This window comes from Canis lupus, chromosome 28, assembly GCF_003254725.2.
Source record: "Canis lupus dingo isolate Sandy chromosome 28, ASM325472v2, whole genome shotgun sequence".
Classification (NCBI taxonomy): domain Eukaryota; kingdom Metazoa; phylum Chordata; class Mammalia; order Carnivora; family Canidae; genus Canis; species Canis lupus.
In genome coordinates, this window is record NC_064270.1 from 10,703,096 (window position 1) to 10,721,598 (window position 18,503).

General features: G+C 38.5%; 2 protein-coding genes across 4 annotated transcripts in view; both read right to left on the minus strand.

Moving 5' to 3' along the window:
- The window catches only part of ARHGAP19 (Rho GTPase activating protein 19), a 65,159-nt gene that overhangs the window by 29,890 nt on the left and 16,766 nt on the right, over positions 1-18,503 (minus strand). The window contains exons 1-5 of one of the 3 annotated variants that reach the window (XM_035707679.2): positions 12,733-12,776; positions 8,279-8,544; positions 7,042-7,122; positions 4,781-4,990; positions 1,633-1,859 (exon numbers count right to left, since the gene is read on the minus strand). In XM_035707679.2, the coding sequence (XP_035563572.1) occupies positions 1,633-1,859; positions 4,781-4,990; positions 7,042-7,122; positions 8,279-8,544; positions 12,733-12,761 (813 nt within the window). In that variant the 5' untranslated portion in view covers positions 12,762-12,776. Of the gene's footprint in view, positions 1-1,632; positions 1,860-4,780; positions 4,991-7,041; positions 7,123-8,278; positions 8,545-12,732; positions 12,810-18,503 lie in introns of those variants that run through there. The other 2 variants (XM_035707680.2, XM_035707681.2) reach the window with 2 other exon arrangements.
- Positions 2,293-3,030, minus strand: LOC118352615 (anaphase-promoting complex subunit 15). Its single transcript, XM_035707682.2, has one exon. The coding sequence runs from the start codon at positions 2,961-2,963 to the stop codon at positions 2,598-2,600; it is 366 nt and encodes a 121-aa protein (XP_035563575.1). The 5' UTR covers positions 2,964-3,030; the 3' UTR covers positions 2,293-2,597.

Sequence of the window (18,503 nt, forward strand, 5' to 3'; positions counted from 1 at the left end):
CGGCACTAAATCGCTGAGCCACCCAGGGATCCCCCCCAAATATTTTTTTTAATGGGCAGGGAGAACAGAATCTATACCAACCACCAAGGACACTGCATCTTTGGAGAAACTGGAATTTCTCCAAGGGTTTTAGAGAATTGTCACTACTAATTGATACCAAATGTGACATCTGTTTCTTAAAAACACAAATGGTCAATCATTTTCTTTTTGTTTCTCCTGCCTCTTTTTTAAAAGTATTTGAGCATCTCTATTGTCCCAAAGCCCTCACTCTCAATATCCATCTTTATTACTTAATCTGTTTGCTTTTACCAAGATCTCTTAATATTTCTTTGTATAGGCACAGATTACTCACTCTTTTTTCAAAATTTCAGTTGGCTGGTTCAAAAATTCTTTCATTAGGAGGTTTGATCTCCTTAACATGAATAAATGTTGGTGTGTCCTTTTCTTCTTACCCCACCCCACCTTTGTCTGGGAAGAGGTTCTTCCCGCCTGGAACATTACATTTTTTCACATTACATTTTTTCACATTACATTTTTTCACTAGTTAATCGTTAGGTAAAGTGTTCCACACAACTGTCCTCCTTTTTTTTTTTTTTTTTTTTAAATAAAGTAAATTCTCGAAACTCAGTGTGAGGCTAGAACTCATGACCCCCAAGATCAAGAGCCACATGTTCTACCAACTGAGCCACTCAGGCACCCCACAACTAGTCTCCTTAATTTTCTTTTTTCTCATCTCTTATAATCCCAAAAATCTTTTATAAATTACTATATCCTATCTATTTCTATTATATTCTAACAACTTTATAAGTGATAAAGTGCTAATTTATGTCCAGATTACAGAGGAAGAGCCTAAGCATAAAAAGGGTAAAGGATACAAATAATATATAGCTGGTTTGCAACTTCCAACGCAAATACTCTGGCTCCCGATTCCATTACACAGTAAAGCCTATATTATGAATGGGCAGGAACATAAAGCTATGTCCCTCCAGGTTAAAAATTAGTTTAAAAGACTTCTAATTTAAAAATTAAATGAATGAATGAATGAATGAATGAATGAATAAATAATAAATAAATAAATAAATAAATAAAGACTTCTAATCATTTATTTCTCACATAAGTCATTGAGAAAGCCATGTTCTCAGATATTAAAAAAAAAAATTTCAGCTTTATCCAAGGAGAGCATATCTACAGGAAATAGAAAAGTTAGGATAAGGCAGGATTGCTCTATATCACCTTACCTAAAAGCTTAGCAACATTAACCTGTAAAACTGTATGGCTCTAGTCTAAATTTATACCATGCAATCTTCAGAAATCAATTTGTTCCTATCAAGAAGGAATATATAGTGACCAGCCAAAATGAGTCTTCTAGTTTAGTTAGTAGCTATAATTTTCCACTAAGAGCTTCCACTAATAAACTGTCTTTCAGGTTTATGAGATTGATTTATACATGAGTTTACAAGAACTGGCCTCTTCCAGTTGATGACTCCTAAATGAGCCAATAAAGTATGTTTCTAACCTTGTAAAGCTGAAGAGTAGACCTTGGACCCTTGATAACCTCACCAAGGTATAGCCAGAGGATGAGGCCCAGCCCAAGAAAAGCAAGCAGTATTTGCTCTTCCCCTCAACACTCACATTTTTTGGCCACAGGACATGGGGTGCAAACATAAGGGCAAGGTTATAGGCAGACATCTTATTCTTGTCTTGTTTCTTTGCTGTCTGGTACAGGAGATCAAGCAATAACTTCAGCAAGTTACGATTGGGTGGAGGAAGAATGAGGAAGAGCAACTGGAGAGCCTCAATTTGCCTCTCCTTATCCGGTACATTGGTCTTGTTTCCTTTATCATCAAACTGCATCAAATCTTGAGAACAAAAGAAATTATTGCAAAGGAGGATAAAAATACAAGTAAGAAAAATCAACATACCCACTATTATCCTCCCCTCAACTCCAATCAAAAAAAAGAAGAAAAAAGAATCAGGCATAAACAGAGATTACTGCAAAATATAATAACAAAGTATAATGTCAATGCAATCCAATAATAAAAAGACCAAAAAAATTTTTAAATAGGCAAAAGACCTGAATAGACATTCCTATAAATAAGATATACAAATGGCCAATAAGCATTTGTTTACTCTGTATCATTACCTATCAGGGAAAAGTAAATTAAAACCATAATGAGCTACTATTTCATATCCACTAGTATGGCTATTACCAAAAAAAAAAAACTGAAAATAAAAAGTGTTGTCAAGAATGTTGAGAAAATTAAGTCCTCCTACATTACTTTTTTTTTTTTTTTTTTTTTTTTTTTTTTTTTTTTTTTTTTCAGTCCTGTGTCTTTATTCAAGAGAGTTAGAAAGAGATTATACCTGGCAACCAAAGGGTGAGGTACTAGGCAGAAAGGTGGGTTGGGCTCAGGCCCTGGGGAATCACGGGCAAACTGATGGCCTGGGAGGAGCCAAGGAGACCAGTTCCTGGCAGCAGCTGAAGAGATACCCAAGGGTGAGCTTTCAGGCACTGGGGCAATCAGCTGGTTCTGCAGAGGATGCAGGGTAAGTTGGGCTGGCCTGGAATTTACCTGAGGCCACCCTGCCTTGTCTACCTAGATCATCCACTGGTCCTGATCCTGTTCGTTGCCTTCCATGTCCACCTCATTGACCTCTCCATCATCTGGTGACTCATTGTAGTCATTCATCTCATCCATGTCCTGCATATCCTCATCATCCTCTGAGTCCTCTTCACTATCCTCGTCGTCATCTTCATCCTCTTCTTCTTCATCATCATAGTGCTCTGAGGCCGGCTTGCCAATAGGTACCAGGTTGTTGTCTTTCTCTGCAATACTCTGGAGCCAGGCCTGATGCTGTTGTTCTTGCTGCTGCAGCTCTGTCTCCTCCACACAGGGTCGATCCAGATTAAACCACAATGTCTCAGTCACACGGGGGAAGAGTGAGGGAAACAAGGTGGACATGGCTCCTAGACGCGCCAGGAGGCGGCAGCCGGCGGCGACCCGGAAGCACTTCTCCTCCTCCTACATTACTGGTGAGAATGTAAAATGGTGCACTTTGGAAAACAGTTTGGCAGTTCCTCAGAAAGCTAAAAGTAGTGTTACCATATGACGCTGCAATTCCATTCTTAGGTGGATATATTCTTAGGTATATAGAGAAATGAAAACATGTCCACACAGATCTTTGATTATGCCACCCCCTTCACTTTTCCTCACCCAGATATTTTACAGCTAAAAGAAGTATGACAGTGAATAACGTACTGATAATGGGGATGATCCACACAGCTCCTCAAGGAATCAGAATCACTGTTTCTCCCCTAAGAGGCTATACAGGTTATCAATAAAAAACAGTCCCCGGAATAATCGGAACTTCAAAGGACATAAATAATAACAATTTGGATATAATTCATGTAGACCTGAAAATGATTATAGTGTGTTGTTTAAACTATTTAAATTCAATAATAATTCCAATGTTAGGAAAGGTAGGTAATATTTCTAGAAACTATTCCTTGTTGACATGAAATTGAATACAAAATTCCCTCCCAGTTATCACCAAGGCATAGCAAATGTTACAACTATGCCACACCTCAATATGATTACAAAGAACACTGAGTCATGGGGTGGTGGAGCAGAGGATTTCAAATATTGTACTAAGGTAATCAGAATAAACATTCTTCATGTTAACACTTATAAAAAACATATCAATATCTTTTTTCAAGATCCAACTTTTTTCTCTCCAAAATAATTATGAAGTTATATAACATTCTAATAACATGTATTCATTTGTATTATCCAGATTGTCACTGAGAGTGCTAAAAAAAATCAAATCTCATTAGATTTTAGAAATTAAAGCTAGTTAAGTAATAAAAATTACTCAACATAAAAAAAAAAAACCTTATATTTTCCTTAAAATTAGAAGAGGAAAATGCCCATGGGCACAAAACCAAGTAAATGCAGTATAGATTTTGATGCTGTGTGCACTTAGAGCCTATAGCAGCCTAAGAGCTAGGCAATTTAAAAATGAATTCCCTACCACACAGACATAAAAGAGAATGAGGAAAATATGAGCTGAAAATGGAACATCCTCCAAGACATAAGTGAACAAAGCAAACCACAGAACCATGTATCTAATTCCCTCTTATCGCATAAAAAGAGAGAAAAAGAATATATGTAAGTACTTGTTTGTAAATGTATAAAATACCTGTGGCAGGATACATTAGAAATCAATAGTATTGGTTGCCTCTGGGAAGAAAAACTGGGTAATTGGGGAACAGAGGTGGGAGACAGGCTTTTCATTGTATACTCTTGAATCTTTTGAATTTTGAACCATGTGAGTGTATTGCCTATTTAGAAAACAAAGTTATTTTCAAAAAACGAGTTTCCAAGATTAGAAATGATCTCAATTAAGGCATAGTAATACTTAGCAAAAGCCCCAAACTAAGGCAAATATAGCAAATCTGTAACCATCTCGGGTATGTGAATCAATCCAATGAAAAGTACTTATTTATTGAGCAACTAAAATGTTCAAAGCACAACGCTAGGATCCATCAGGGATACAAGAATAAATAAAACCCAGAATTTATCATCAAAGAAATTGATTTAGCAAGAAAAACACTTGATTAAATCAAACTTCATTGGCCAGTACTATCCAGAGAGCCCAAAATATCATGAAGTCTTAACCAATTTTAGAAGTACTGCTGTACAAACAACAGAAAATTCCAAACAACTTTACTCAGTCAAAAGATACTTATTTACATCTTCTTCTCATCTCCCATACTCACCAGCAATTTTGAGGTGCGCATGGAAATGTTTATGAGTCAGCAGGGGCTCAGGTAACTCTCCCAGAAACATCTTCAGCAAGGTAGCAACATCATTTGAATGAAACTCCCCTGATTCCAAGTCAATATCAGTTCCATTATTGAGAGCATCTCTTAAAATCTGCTGTCGGACACTATTCCCTGGTACTCTAAACAAACCCTCTACTCTCAAGTCTGTTTAGCATGGAAAAAACAGAGGACATGCAAAAAGGAAGCAAAAAGAAATTAAAATTAAGTCATCTAAGAGACTACTTTATATTTGAAAGACCCTTTATAAAGATCTTGAAGGAGCCTTTTTTCCCCTTTTCCCAGAAAAATTTTGAACCTACTAGCCCCCAAGACTTATCTGAACATCCCTGAGTACCTGAAAATGGTCTGCCCAGGACCAGGCACATCTGGAGACTGAATGACTGGATGAGCTTGAAAAGTAAGTTGGAAGAAAGCCAAATCTCCTAGAAGGCCCTTTCCCCTCTGATCATCTCAGACTTTGTCTGCAGGGGCTGAATTCATCTGTGGAAGTTTGTTCCTCCTCTAAATGGTTTCCCAGTCCAAAATGAATTGAGAGCCTCTGCACTGCCCCAGAAATTAGAACTCTAACCTACCAGATCTCCTTTTGGTCTGAGATTTCCAGAAGCTTAGGATCATTCCAACCAAACTGTTCTTCCCTTCCAACTAGGTTCTAAGCTAATATAAGAGGATAAAAAAAACTATCATGGGAATGATAGTTTTGGTTCAATCTGTGAAAACCATGAGAGTTCATGTTTTCAGCTTAGGCATGTATTTATTTTTACATAGCCCCCTAATTCAGGAGTTCAAGTTCAAATGCCCAGAGGGCCAGACAGGTAATAGTAAATGAATGAAAGGGAATCAAAACAAACTAGAGAGCACATACTTGTGCTCTAGCTGACTGTGTCCAAGTGGGGGCCCCCAGGTACTAGATCTTCCTATCATCCAAAGAATTCAAAAACCTGGACTTTCCTTATTCCTCACTGATAACTGATTTTTCTTTAATTTAATCCTTTGCCAACCTAACAAAACATGAACACAGAGGACTCAAGTCCTTACACTATCAGTTTACAACTTCTGCTCTAGCTCCAACCACAGTGCCCCACATAAAATGTCATAAATAAACATTTGTATTGAATTTATCAAAGCATCACATATACTACACATTTCACATACACTCAACTGTACCAAGCACCTAGAGCAATGGCATAACCAGCAGGACTACCACAAAATGAATAGGAATTAAGCAAAGAGTGTATTTTAATTATAGAATTACAGAAATGAAAAGTATCTTTGGTGATAAATCACGTTCCCTTGAGTAAAGAATTGATTCTTAGGAACAATGTATTTTTCCAGGAAAAAAAAAAAAACCTGAGTCAAGGGGAAAATATGATTTCGTAGATACTATCAAAAAATTTTTTTTAAGATTTTATTTATTTATTTGAGAGAGTGACAGAGCAAGCATGAAGAAGGTGGTGGGGGGATGGGCAGAGGGAGAGGGAGAAGCAGACTCCCCTCTGAGCAGGGAGCTGATGCGGGGCTTGATCCCAGGATCCTGGGATCATGACCTGAGCCAAAGGCAGATGCTTAACCACCTGAGCCACCCAGGCGCCCCGATACTATCAAATTTATCTACATCTTTGAGAGTATAAAATCAATATATGAGATGAAAAAAATTTTTAAGGATTTTATTTATTTATTCATAAGAAACACAGAGAGAGAGAGAGAGAGAGAGGCAGAGACACAGGCAGAGGGAGAAGCAAGCTCCATGCAGGGAGCCTGACGTGGGACTTGATCCCAGGTCTCCAGGATCAGGCCCTGGACTGAAGGCGGCGCTAAACTGCTGAGCCACCTGGGCTGCCCATGAGATTAAATTTAAAAGGAAATATATTGGGGGTCCCTGGGTGGCTCAGCAGTTTGGCACCTGCCTTCGGCCCGGGGTGTGATCTTGGGAGTCCCAGGATCGAGTCCCACATCAGGCTCCCTAGGTGGAGCCTGCTTTTCTCTCTGCCTGTGTCTGTCTCTCATGAATAAATAAATAAAATCTTTTAAAAATTAATTAATTAAATAAAAGGAAATATATTTAGAAACATGCCACTTAAAAATTATCATTGGTTAGTGTCTTTTGTTCATTGCCACCTACTAACTCAAGGAAGTTAGCTTTCAACAAAACTAGCAACTCTTCATTAACAAAGAACAAAAATCTTGAGTAGTCTTACTTTTGTGTAGATACTCAATCAGTTGGTATATCTGGGCAATGCCTTCCTCTGTCAATGGGGATCCAAATACCACTCCTTTTTCTAAAAAAAAATCATATGACAGAACAGGGCTATATTTTCCACAAAGAGCACAAAAATCATCATTCTTAAAGCCACTCAAGCATCCTATGTTACAGTTCAGCAAATACTTTCACAAGTTTAGTAAACAAAAACCTTAAAGCTGGAAGTACATCCAAAAATTTAACAACTTTCAATCAATTCTCTGTAAGTTTAATATTAGACTATAGGTTCCTTAAAGGCAAAGACCATCTTCTTATTTAAGTAGCAATACCTAGCATGTTGATGTTTAACTTTAAAGTAAAAACCAGGGAGGTGCCTGGGTGGCTCAGGAAGTTGAGCAACTGACTCTTGATTTCAGCTCAGGTCATAATCTCAGAGGCCTGAGATCAAATCCTGCATTAAGCTCTGCACTCGTGCAGAGTCCACATGAGATTCTCTTTTTTCCTCTCCCTCTGCCCCTCCCCCAGCTCATAGCCATACTCTTTAAGAATCATAAATATAAAAAAAAAAAAAAATCATAAATAAAACCGTTAAAATAGATAAATAAATAAACAAACAAAGAAACAAATAGAAAAAAAAAAAAAAAAAAAACAAAGAAACAAATAGAATTTAGAGCCACAATTGTCAAAGTATTACAAATTATCCACTAGCATTGGTATAGGGCCTGATGTATTGCTAATGTTTTTTTTCTACTTTAAAAATTTTTCTTATGCTTAATAAGAAAAATATCTTTAATATCTTATCAAAAGCAGTGCTATAATTTATTCTCTAGGAATGCTTATATTTTGGGTGACTCATAGGTATTTGCCTTATCAAAGCATTCTATGGAATGAAAACATTTGAGAACTGCAATAAAAAAATGTTCAAAAAAAAAAAAATGTTCAAACTTTCTTTACTGTACCCTCCAGCTATGTCATAGGGCATGAAAATCAAGGTGTCCCTGATAACTACCTAAACTAAATCATGTCATCTCTCTCAGGAACTGATATACTCACTTCAATTTATCTACTTTTTAAATTTTTTTATTGCTAATTTAAGATTTTACTACTTATGAAAATGAGAAAAATGACCAAAAAAATACTGTACATAATAGCAACTCAGTGAATGTGCAAATGTTAGGAGATTAAGTCCAGGGAGCAGCTGAGACCTGTTCACCCTTCACAGACACATCCCCTACCCTTTCGCTTAAGAGACATTAGAGACCGGAAGAATCCAGATGCTGGGCCGGCCCCACCGGGCAATTTAAGGTCCACTTCCCCCATCAGCTGAGCCAACTCGGTTCCAGGTAAGTCAATGAGCCTTGTAATATTGCTGACCACCAACTCGGTGAACTCCTCAGGTTTCTCATGTCGGAGTTTCTCCACAAAAAAGTCAGGATTGAAGATAATGGGTTGCCCTCGAAGGGAGGAGTCATTGCAGATAACAAAATTACAGATGGCATCACTGAAAAAAATGAAACAGAAGACACTTTAGGAGGATCGTTTTTGCAAGTTTCTCCCGCTCTCTAAGCCATACAATAATTATTCACTCTTTCTGTGGATTAATCTATATATTGGTCTTTTGAAAAACCTAATCCTTAATCTAGTGACTGTACAAAAGAAGACAATTTAAGCTTGTTGCTATTTAGGTTATACTCATCTAGATACTTAGGAAGTTCATTTAATGAAAAGACCAAATAACCTCTAAATAAGACCAGACTCCCTGCTCAGTGTGGAGTCTACCTCTCCTCTCCCTCTGCCCCTCCCCACTGCTCATGCATGCTCGCATACACATGCTCTTTCTCTCTAATAAATAAAATCATTAAAAATAAATTAATTAATAAATATGACCCAATTTTTCCCCTTAATTCAGGCATATGCCATAAAAAGATATAGATTCTTACAGCCTTCCAAGTCTAACAGTATATTAAATTTGGTAGTCATATAGATCATATTTCCTTATTAAAACAGTCAAAGCCTGAATTATTACTGTTAAATACTTGTAAGACACTAGACCTACAGCTGTTCCCCCTAACACAACAATGGGTAATATCAAATTAAAGCCTTCTTGGGAATACAGCCAGTACTACACAGTATTTCCCATGTAGTGTCCCAACTGCTGACAGTACCACATTTAGGCCAGTCTCAAATGCCACAGAAACCACATGACAATAGTATGAACTTATATAACAGCTAAAACTACATCTAAACAGTGCAGTAGACCTTTTGAAGACATTTACTCTACCCATAAGGTTCTTTAGTTCCTGGGTCCCTACACAGAAAAAAAAAAAATTTTAAGATTTTATTTATTTATTTTGCAGCAGGAGGAAGAGAGCACCAGTTGGAGGGGCGAGGGGGGACGAGCAGAGGGAGAGTAAGAAGCAGACCCTCCTTCCAACCAGGGAGCATACATAGGCATATTCTAGTATCAGCCGGTTTTAATTAAGCCAGCTGCCCTTGGATTCTGTTTCTCATAATTGAAAAGCCTTCACCATAATGGAAGGCATTTATAGTTATATAAAATAGATATTGGGGCATCTGGGTAGCTCAGTTGGTTAAGGGTCTTCCTTCAGCTCAGGATATGATCCCAGGGTCCTGGGATCCAGCCCCATGTCAGGCTTCCTGCTCAGCAAGAAGTCTGCTTCTCCCTCTCCTTCTGCCCTGCTTATGCTTTCTCTCTCTCTCAAATAAATAAATAATCTTTTTCAAAAACTGTTTAAAAATAATAAAATAAAGTAGAATAAATAGATATTGGGATCCCTGGGTGGCACAGCGGTTTGGCGCCTGCCTTTGGCCCAGGACGCGATCCTGGAGACCCGGGATCGAGTCCCATGTCAGGTTACCGGTGCATGGAGCCTGCTTCTCCCTCTGCCTATGTCTCTGCCTCTCTCTCTCTCTGTGTGTGACTATCATAAATAAATAAAAAAAATTAAAAAATAGATATTAATTCCACCTTAACCAGGTCCAGAAATTGGTTTTATTTTAAAATCCTTCAACTCTTGATGCCTCTGTCCATCATTTAAGTCCAACCTTTGTTCAGACACATTCTTCTCTCTAGGACACTCTATCTTGCTCCTAATTTCACTTTTCTGTCATTGAATAATACTAAGCAGATATGTTCTGTTGGCCCCTGATCTTAGCTGGTTTTCTCCTACATTACTCAGGCTATATTCCTAGCAAAACTCCCTTGATTCTCAAGAAATATTTTCTTCCCTATTCATTGTTTTCCAGTGCCTAACTGCTATACTCCTTTGTACTTTTAACATGTTACATATAAGAATTATATTATTCCATCTCTGGTAGCAGATAAAACACCACTTGTTTGCATCCATTATCAATTATCTCTAATGGCTTGTTCTAATCCTTATTATATAAAACAGTCACCTATTATATAACCAATGAGTGGACAGAACACAAGCCAAAAAGGACAAGTCATCACATCTGTCAGGCAAAGTTGAAATTCACCTGACAGTACAAACATTCAAATAAATGAATGAATGAATAAATAAATAAATAAATAAATATCACAACTTAAAAGTCTTCCACAACATCATAGGTACCAAAACATTGTTCTAGGAAAAAATTACATTCTAAATATTAAATATCAGTAACCTAAATCTCCTTTGTCAGCACTACATGAAAAATTTTTAGTAATGGGGAACCCTGGGTGGCTCAGGGGTTTAATACCTGCCTTCGGCCCAGGGCCTGATCCTGGAATCCGAGGATCGAGTTCCACATCAGGCTCCCTGTATGGACCCTGCTTCTTTTTTTTTTTTTTTTTAATTTTTATTTATTTATGATAATAAATAAAGAGACAGAAAGAGTGTGTCTCTTTCACACAGAAAGAGAGAGAGAGAGGCAGAGACATAGGCAGAGGGAGAAGCAGGCTCCATGCACCGGGAGCCCGACGTGGGATTCGATCCCGGGTCTCCATGATCGCGCCCTGGGCCAAAGGCAGGCGCTAAACCGCTGCGCCACCCAGGGATCCCGGACCCTGCTTCTCCTTCTGCCTTGTGTCTCTGCCTCTCTCTCTCTCTCTCTCTCAGTGTCTCTCATGAATAAACAAAATCTTAAAAAAAAAAATTAATAATGGTATAATGAAAACAAAGCACGGGAAAGCTTCAAAGTTTGTCACTGCTTCCTTGAAAAATTATTACATAATTTTAACCAACAGTCCAAATCTTCAATTGGTGGCTACTAAATTCCTTTTCTCTGAAATTATAAGAATTCACATAAAAATTTTAAATTATGAATATGTATTCTCAAGCCAAAAAGTCATTAAAGAAAGACCTTAAACTGCTTATTGACTTGACCTTTTTACACACAAGGAAAGATTATTTTCCCTATAAAGGTGCCAATGATTATAAAGCAATTAAAATCAAAAGCAACTGTATCCTAAGCCATTGACAAAACCTCTTTTTTAGTGTCAGCTGATTTCAGTTAAGAAACATGAGTCAATATAAAACTACTGTTTATAATCACTGCCAATGAGAAATCACTACTCTGAGAGCCAAAAAAATCATGAAATGTGTTAGCACTGAAAAGAGTCTTATAATTTACTGAGTCTAAACTATCATTTTATGGGGCGCCTGGGTGGCTCAGTGGTTGAGCGTCTGCCTTTGGGTCAGGTTGTGATCCCGAGTTCTGGGATCAAGTCCCACATCGGGCTCCCTGTATGGAGGCTGCTTCTCCCTCTGCCTGTGTCTCTGCCTCTCTCTGTGTGTCTCTCATGAATAAATAAGTAAAATCTTTTTTAAAAAATAAACTATCATTTTATGGACTTCAAATCCCTTTTAATTCTGAAAAACAGATTTCAGATCAAATTAGTTCTAACACATAAATATACATGAATAGCATCCATTATATTCCTGAAGTAGAAACACATATAGACATATAACCTTCAGACCTTTATTTTATTAATATCTGGAGCAATATTCAGTTAAGATTCTAAAACTTCCATCACAGATGACCTTTCAGCACTAAACTGGATCAAATACAAAAATAGGAAAGGAGCTAGATGCACAAAGCAATAACTAATAGTTTCTCAATACAGTCCTTCCTAGCTAGCCATCACCCCCAAGCCTGCCCTCTCCTAAACAGGTAAAACAGGTAGAAGAATAAGTAAGTTCAAGGCTCCCCTATCTGTTCACAAATACCAGAAAAAGTTCCCCTGGAGTCCTAACCCACAGGTAACAAGCAATCTGTTTCTTTTCTCCTTCTGCCTTTCTCTTTCCTTCCTGTGATCATTCACTCTTGTTTTGCCCCTTGCCCCATTTGAATGTCTTTAACCCAGTGTTTTATTTCCCCTTCTTCACTTTTTCTGAGTGAAGGATCTAGTAAGCCAGGATGTAAGACAGAGAAATAGTTAAAAAAGAAGTAAAATGGAAGATGGGAGATGGAAAAGACAGATACACTGGGTTACATTTTTTAATTACCTCCATACCACACAGCCTGTTAATCCTGTTCCACAGAACATACAATATCACAACATAAAGCTGAGAATACCAAGGAACATGATTAAGAATTTAAGAGACTTCTAGGACAAAGAAAAGAACCCTACATTTAAGCAAGAACAACTTCCTACTCTATAGTATCTTATTTTAAAACAAAGTCTAAGTTTGCTTAAGTTCAAGAAAAAAAATTAATTTCTTACATAAGTGCTGAAAGCTTCTGATGAGGCATTGGTAAATCGAAGAGACAGGAAAAAAGCTTTCTCCTTGTTTGTTGTGACAAAGGAACCTCCTTGCCCTGCCCCATCACAGCCTACAGAAATTCCAGACATGTTAGAGGACACAAGGACACATTATGGGGCCTGAAAGGCAGTACTTATCAAAACGCTAGGCAGTTATCTGCAAGTAGGAACAAAACAGAAGTAAAAAACTGGACCGGTTCATTGTATTTGCCAACGCGTAGATGAAGCTCAATAGTAGTCTCCCATCATGCTAAAAGTTGTATTAGACAAAACAAACACATAATGTAAGAGAATAAGGACAAGTACTCTTACAGTATGGAAGGAAGGATTATCCCTACCTCACATCACATACAAAAGATACAATAAAGATCTAAATATTTTTGAAAAGACAAACTTTGGGCAGCCCCGGTGGCGCAGCGGTTTGGCGCTGCCTGCAGCCTGGGGTGTGATCCTGGAGACCTGGGATCCAGTCCCACATCAGGTTCCCTGCGTGGAGCCTGCTTCTCCCTCTGCCTGTGTCTCTGCCTCTCTCTCTGTGTCTATGAATAAATAAATAATAAAAATCTTAAAAAAAAAAAAAAAAAAAAGAAAAGCCAAACTTTAAAAAGTTTAGACAAGAGCAAAGAATAAATGAGGCAGCGGAAATGTGTCTTAAGGCATAAAAAGCACAATCCACAAAGAAAAGATTGATACATTTAATTATATTAAAATTTTAAATGTGTGTAAAACAAATGACATTATGAACAAAGGTCTTTAAAAATGAAGTCAAATGCCTCTGGATGAAAAAAACAGGAGTGGGAGAAAAACTTCTCATTGTATGTTCTTTTGTATTTTCTGGATTATTTTTTTAAGATTTTATTTATTTATTCATGAGAGAGAAAGAGAGAGAGAGAGAGAGGAGACACAGGCAGAGGGAGAAACAGGCTCCCTGCAGGGAGCCCGATGTGGGCCTCGATCCCAGGACTCCAGGATCACACCCTGAGCCAAAGGCAGGCGCTAAACCACTGAACCACCCAGGATCCCCCTGTATTTTCTGGATTTTTTATTCATATGAACATACTACCCATTCATAATAAATAAATAGATTTAAAACATTAAAATAAAAAAGGCATAAACTGGGAAAAAATGTTATGCATATAAAAGGATTAGTATTCAGAGTTTATCAGTCTAAAATTTATAAGAAAAATACACTCAGGGATGCCTGGGTGGCTCAGCAGTTGAGCGTCTGCCTTCAGCTCAGGGCGTGTACCCAGAGTCCCAGGGGCCTGCTTCTCCCCCTGCCTGTGTCTCTGCCTCTCTCTGTGTGTGTCTCTCATGAATAAATAAATAAAATCTTAAAAAAAAAATACACTCAAAGAAAATTAGACAAAAGATATGATCAAATAATTCACAGAAGAGGGGCCCTAAGTGACTAACAAACATAAAAGGAATCTCAACTTTAAAAGTTACAAGGGAAAAAAATAAAATAAAATAAAAGTTACAAGGGTAGGGGGGCACTTGGGTGGCTCAGTGCCCGAGGCCAGGGATCAAGTCCCACCTACATCAGGCTCTCTGCAGGGAACCTGCTTCTCCTTCTGTCTATGTCTCTGCCTCTCTCTGTATGTCTCTCATGAATAAATAAATAAAATATTTTAAAAGATAAAAAAAATTAAAATAAAACTTACAAGGGTAGGGGTGCCTGGGTGGCTCAGATGGTTAAGCCTCTGACTCCTGATTTCGGCTCAGGTCATGATCTCAGGATTGTGAGATTGAGCCCGAGCCAGACCCTGTGCTGCGTGGTGAAGCCTGCTTAAGATTCTCTCTCTCTGGGGCACCTGGGTGGCTCAGTCTGTTAAGTATCTACCTTTGGCTTAGGTCATGATCCTGGGGCCTCTGGCTCCCTGCTCAGCAGGGAGTCTGCTTCTCTTCTCCCTCTGCCCCTCCTCGCTCACTCACATGAGTGCACACAATCTCTCAAAAAAAAAAAAAAAAAAAACAAGGATTAGCAAATTGAAGGATAGTATCTTTCCCTGTCCATCATTTTGGCAAAAACTATCAGATTCAGGCAATATCTTTTTATTCCTAGTTTGCTAAGGGTTATTTATTTATTATCATGAGTCAGTGCTTAATTTTATCAATTTGTTGTGCATCTATTGAGGATATGATTTTTCTCCTTTATTTTGTTAATGTGGTGAATGACACTGATTAATGTTTTTTTTTGTTGTTGTTTTTTTTATGATAGTCACAGAGAGAGAGAGAGAGGCAGAGACACAGGCAGAGGGAGAAGCAGGCTCCATGCACCGGAACCCGACGTGGGATTGGATCCCGGGTCTCCAGGATTGCGCCCTGGGCCAAAGGCAGGCGCCAACCGCTGCGCCACCCAGGGATCCCGACACTGATTAATGTTAAACCAATCTTGCACTTCTAGAATACTGAATGTTGTTATATTATCATTTTTATATATTGCTGAATTTGGTTTACTAATAGTTTGGGTTTTTCCATATACATTCATAAGTGAGACTGTCATGGAATTGCTTTCTGAAAGTAGAGTTCCTGTGAAATCTTTTATAAGCCAAAATGGCATAAAGTGAAGAAGTAATTACCATTAACTTATATGGAAAATTTAGCATCCCCATACCCCAAAAATAACCCTCTTAGCCTTTTCTGATCCCTTAAGACCTATTTTGCTGGTGGATGCACAAAATAAATCAAGATAAAGCACAGATGCCCACACAGTTCAAATTACCGTAGCTTGCTGCTGAGATGCTGAGTATGCTGAGCATAGTTCTTGGGGAAGGGGCTTGGTGGAGCCACTCTCCTTGATCAGAGTCTGAGCTGCCTCTATAATGGCTCATTGGTAAACAAATGCTAAATGCTATTTTCACTTTTTGTCTTATTTCAAAAAGTGGAAATCCTCTTTGGATTTCTTTAGGTTAGTGAAACCAGATACAAATGTAGGTCCTTCCTAAAAGCAAAGTTGCCTAGGGGCACCTGGGTGTCTCAGTGGTTGAGCGTCTAGGATTGGCTCAGGTCCTAATCCCAGGGTCCTGGGACTGAGTGCTGCATCAGGCTCTCCTGGGGGAGCCTGCTTCTCACTCTACCTATGTCTCTGCCTCTCTCTGTGTGTCTCTCATGAATAAATAAATAAAATCTTTAAAAAAATAAAAAATAGAAGCAAAACGGCCTAACACAAATATTCAAAAAGCAGGGGATACATGTACAGTAGTGCGACCCCCCTTCCACAGTTTCACTTTCTGTGGTCCAGAAGCAGATAATCCCCCTCTTGACCTACCATCAGAAGGTCAACAGCAACCTAAAAACTATCAAAGATGCCTACATCATTCACCTCACTTCATCTGATGACACAGCCATTTTATCATCTCACATGATCTTAAGTGTGAGTATAGCACAAAAAGTATTTTAAGAGGGATCCCTGGGTGGCACAGCGGTTTGGCGCCTGCCTTTGGCCCAGGGCACGATCCTGGAGACCCAGGATCGAATCCCATATCAGGCTCCCAGTGCATGGAGCCTGCTTCTCCCTCTGCCTGTGTCTCTGCCTCTCTCTCTCTCCGTGACTATCATAAGTAAATAAATAAAAATTAAAAAAAAAAAAAAAGTATTTTAAGAGAAAGACCACATTCACCTAACTTTCATTATATTATTATTGTTCTATTTTATTATTTATTGCTCTCCTTTATCTAGTTATCATTATTAATCTCTTAATGTGCCTAACTTATAAACTATATCATAGCTATGTATGTGTAGGAAAAAAGTATATATGGGCTTCAGTACTATCCACAGGTTCAGACATCCACAGAGGGGAGGAACATATCCCCCAAGGATAGAGGGAGACTACTATATTATCTTCATTAGGTTTTATATCAAGGTTGTGGGGCCTTATAAAATTAGTTGGGGAATATGTCTTATTTTTCTATTTTCTGAAAAATTTTAACATGAGATTGGTGTTACGTCTTCAAATGCTTGCTCAAGGGACACCTGGGTGGCTCAGTGACTGAGCATTTGCCTTTGGCTCAGGGTGTGATCCCAGGGTTCCGGGATTGAGTCCTGTATCTGGCTCCCTGTGGGGAGCCTGCTTCTCCCTCTGCCTATGTCTCTGCCTCTCTCTGTCTCTCTCATGAATAAATAAACAAAATATTTTTTAAATAAATAAATAAATGCTTGCTCAAGGAACACCTGGACAGCTAGTGGTTGAGGGTCTGCCTTTGGCTCCGGTCGTGATTCCAGAGTCCTGGGATCAAGTCCTACATCAGGCTCCCTGTGGGGAGCTTGTTTCTCCCTCTGCCTCTCTCTCTCTCTATCACTCATAAATAAATAAATAAAATATTTTTAAAAATGCTTGTTCAAATTGGCTGATGAAGCCATCTGAACCTAGAGTTCTCATTATGAGTTTTTTACATATATATTCAATTTATTATAGGACTATTCAAATTTTCTATTTCTGGGACGCCTGGGTGGCTCAGCAGTTGAACATCTGCCTTGGGCTCAGGTCGTGATCCCGGGGTCCAGGATTGAGTCCCACATTGGGCTCCCTGCATGGAGCTGCTTCTCCCTCTGCCTATGTCTCTGCCTCTCTCTCTCTCTGTATCTCTCATGAATAAATAAATAAAATCTTTTTTAATTTTTTGTCTATTTCTTCTTATATTAATTTTGGTAAGTTGGACATTTCTAGGAATTTGTGTATTTCATATAAATTTTCAAACTTAAAAAAATATTTTATTTATTCATGAGAGACAGAGAGAGAGAGACATAGGAAGAGGGATAAGCAGGCTCCCCATGGGGAGCCTGATGTGGGACTTGATCCCAAGTCTCCAGGATCACACCCTGAGCCAAAGGCAGGCACTCAAAGCTGAGCCACCCAGGCATCCCAAGAATTCCTATTAATTGGGATGCCTGGGTGGCTCAGTGGTTGAGCATCTGCCTTCGGCTCAGGGCGTGATCCCAGGATCCATGATAGAGTCCTACATTGGGCTCCTTGGGAGGAGCCTGCTCCCTCTGTCTGTGTCTCTGTCTCTGTGTGTGTGTCATGAATAAATAAATAAATGTTTTATTATTTTTTTAATAAATGTTTTAAAAAAAGAATTCCTACTAATCAATAAGAAAAAACAAACTACCCAATAGAAAAACAGGCATGAAATTTCAATAAAAATCTCATTAAAAAAGAGTAGCATAGGGGCACATGGGTAGTTCAGTCAGTTAAGCACCCAACTCTTGATTTTGGCTCAGGTCATGATCTCAGGGTCAGCACAGAGTCTGCTTGAGATTCTCTCTCTCCCTCTACCCTTCTTCCCCGAATCACACGCACATACACACTCTCACTTTCTCTCAAATAAATAAACAAAATCTTCAAAAACAAAGTAGCTAGATGGCTGATATATTCATAAAAGAAAAAACCTGCTCAATATCATTAGATATTGGGATGCCTGGGTGGTGCAGTCAGTTGAGCACCCAACTCTTGGGTTCAGCTTGGGAGGTGATTGCATGGTCACGGGATTGATCTCATGTCGGGCTCTGCACTCAGTGTGGAGTCTGCTTGAGATTTTCTTTCCTTCTCCCTCTGTCCCTCCCACTCATGCTCTCTCTCTCCCTCGAAAATAAATAAATCTTTTAAAAATATATATAGATATCAAGGAATTGCAAATTTTAAAACAATAACATACAATTATCCAACAGAAGGACTAAAATTTAAGAGAATGACAATACCAAGGTTTAGAGAAACGAATGGTTAACTCTTT

Excerpts from the sequence above, each read along its gene's own strand:
- LOC118352615 (XM_035707682.2), bottom strand. The coding sequence starts at position 2,963 with ATGTCCACCTTGTTTCCCTCACTCTTCCCCCGTGTGACTGAGACATTG.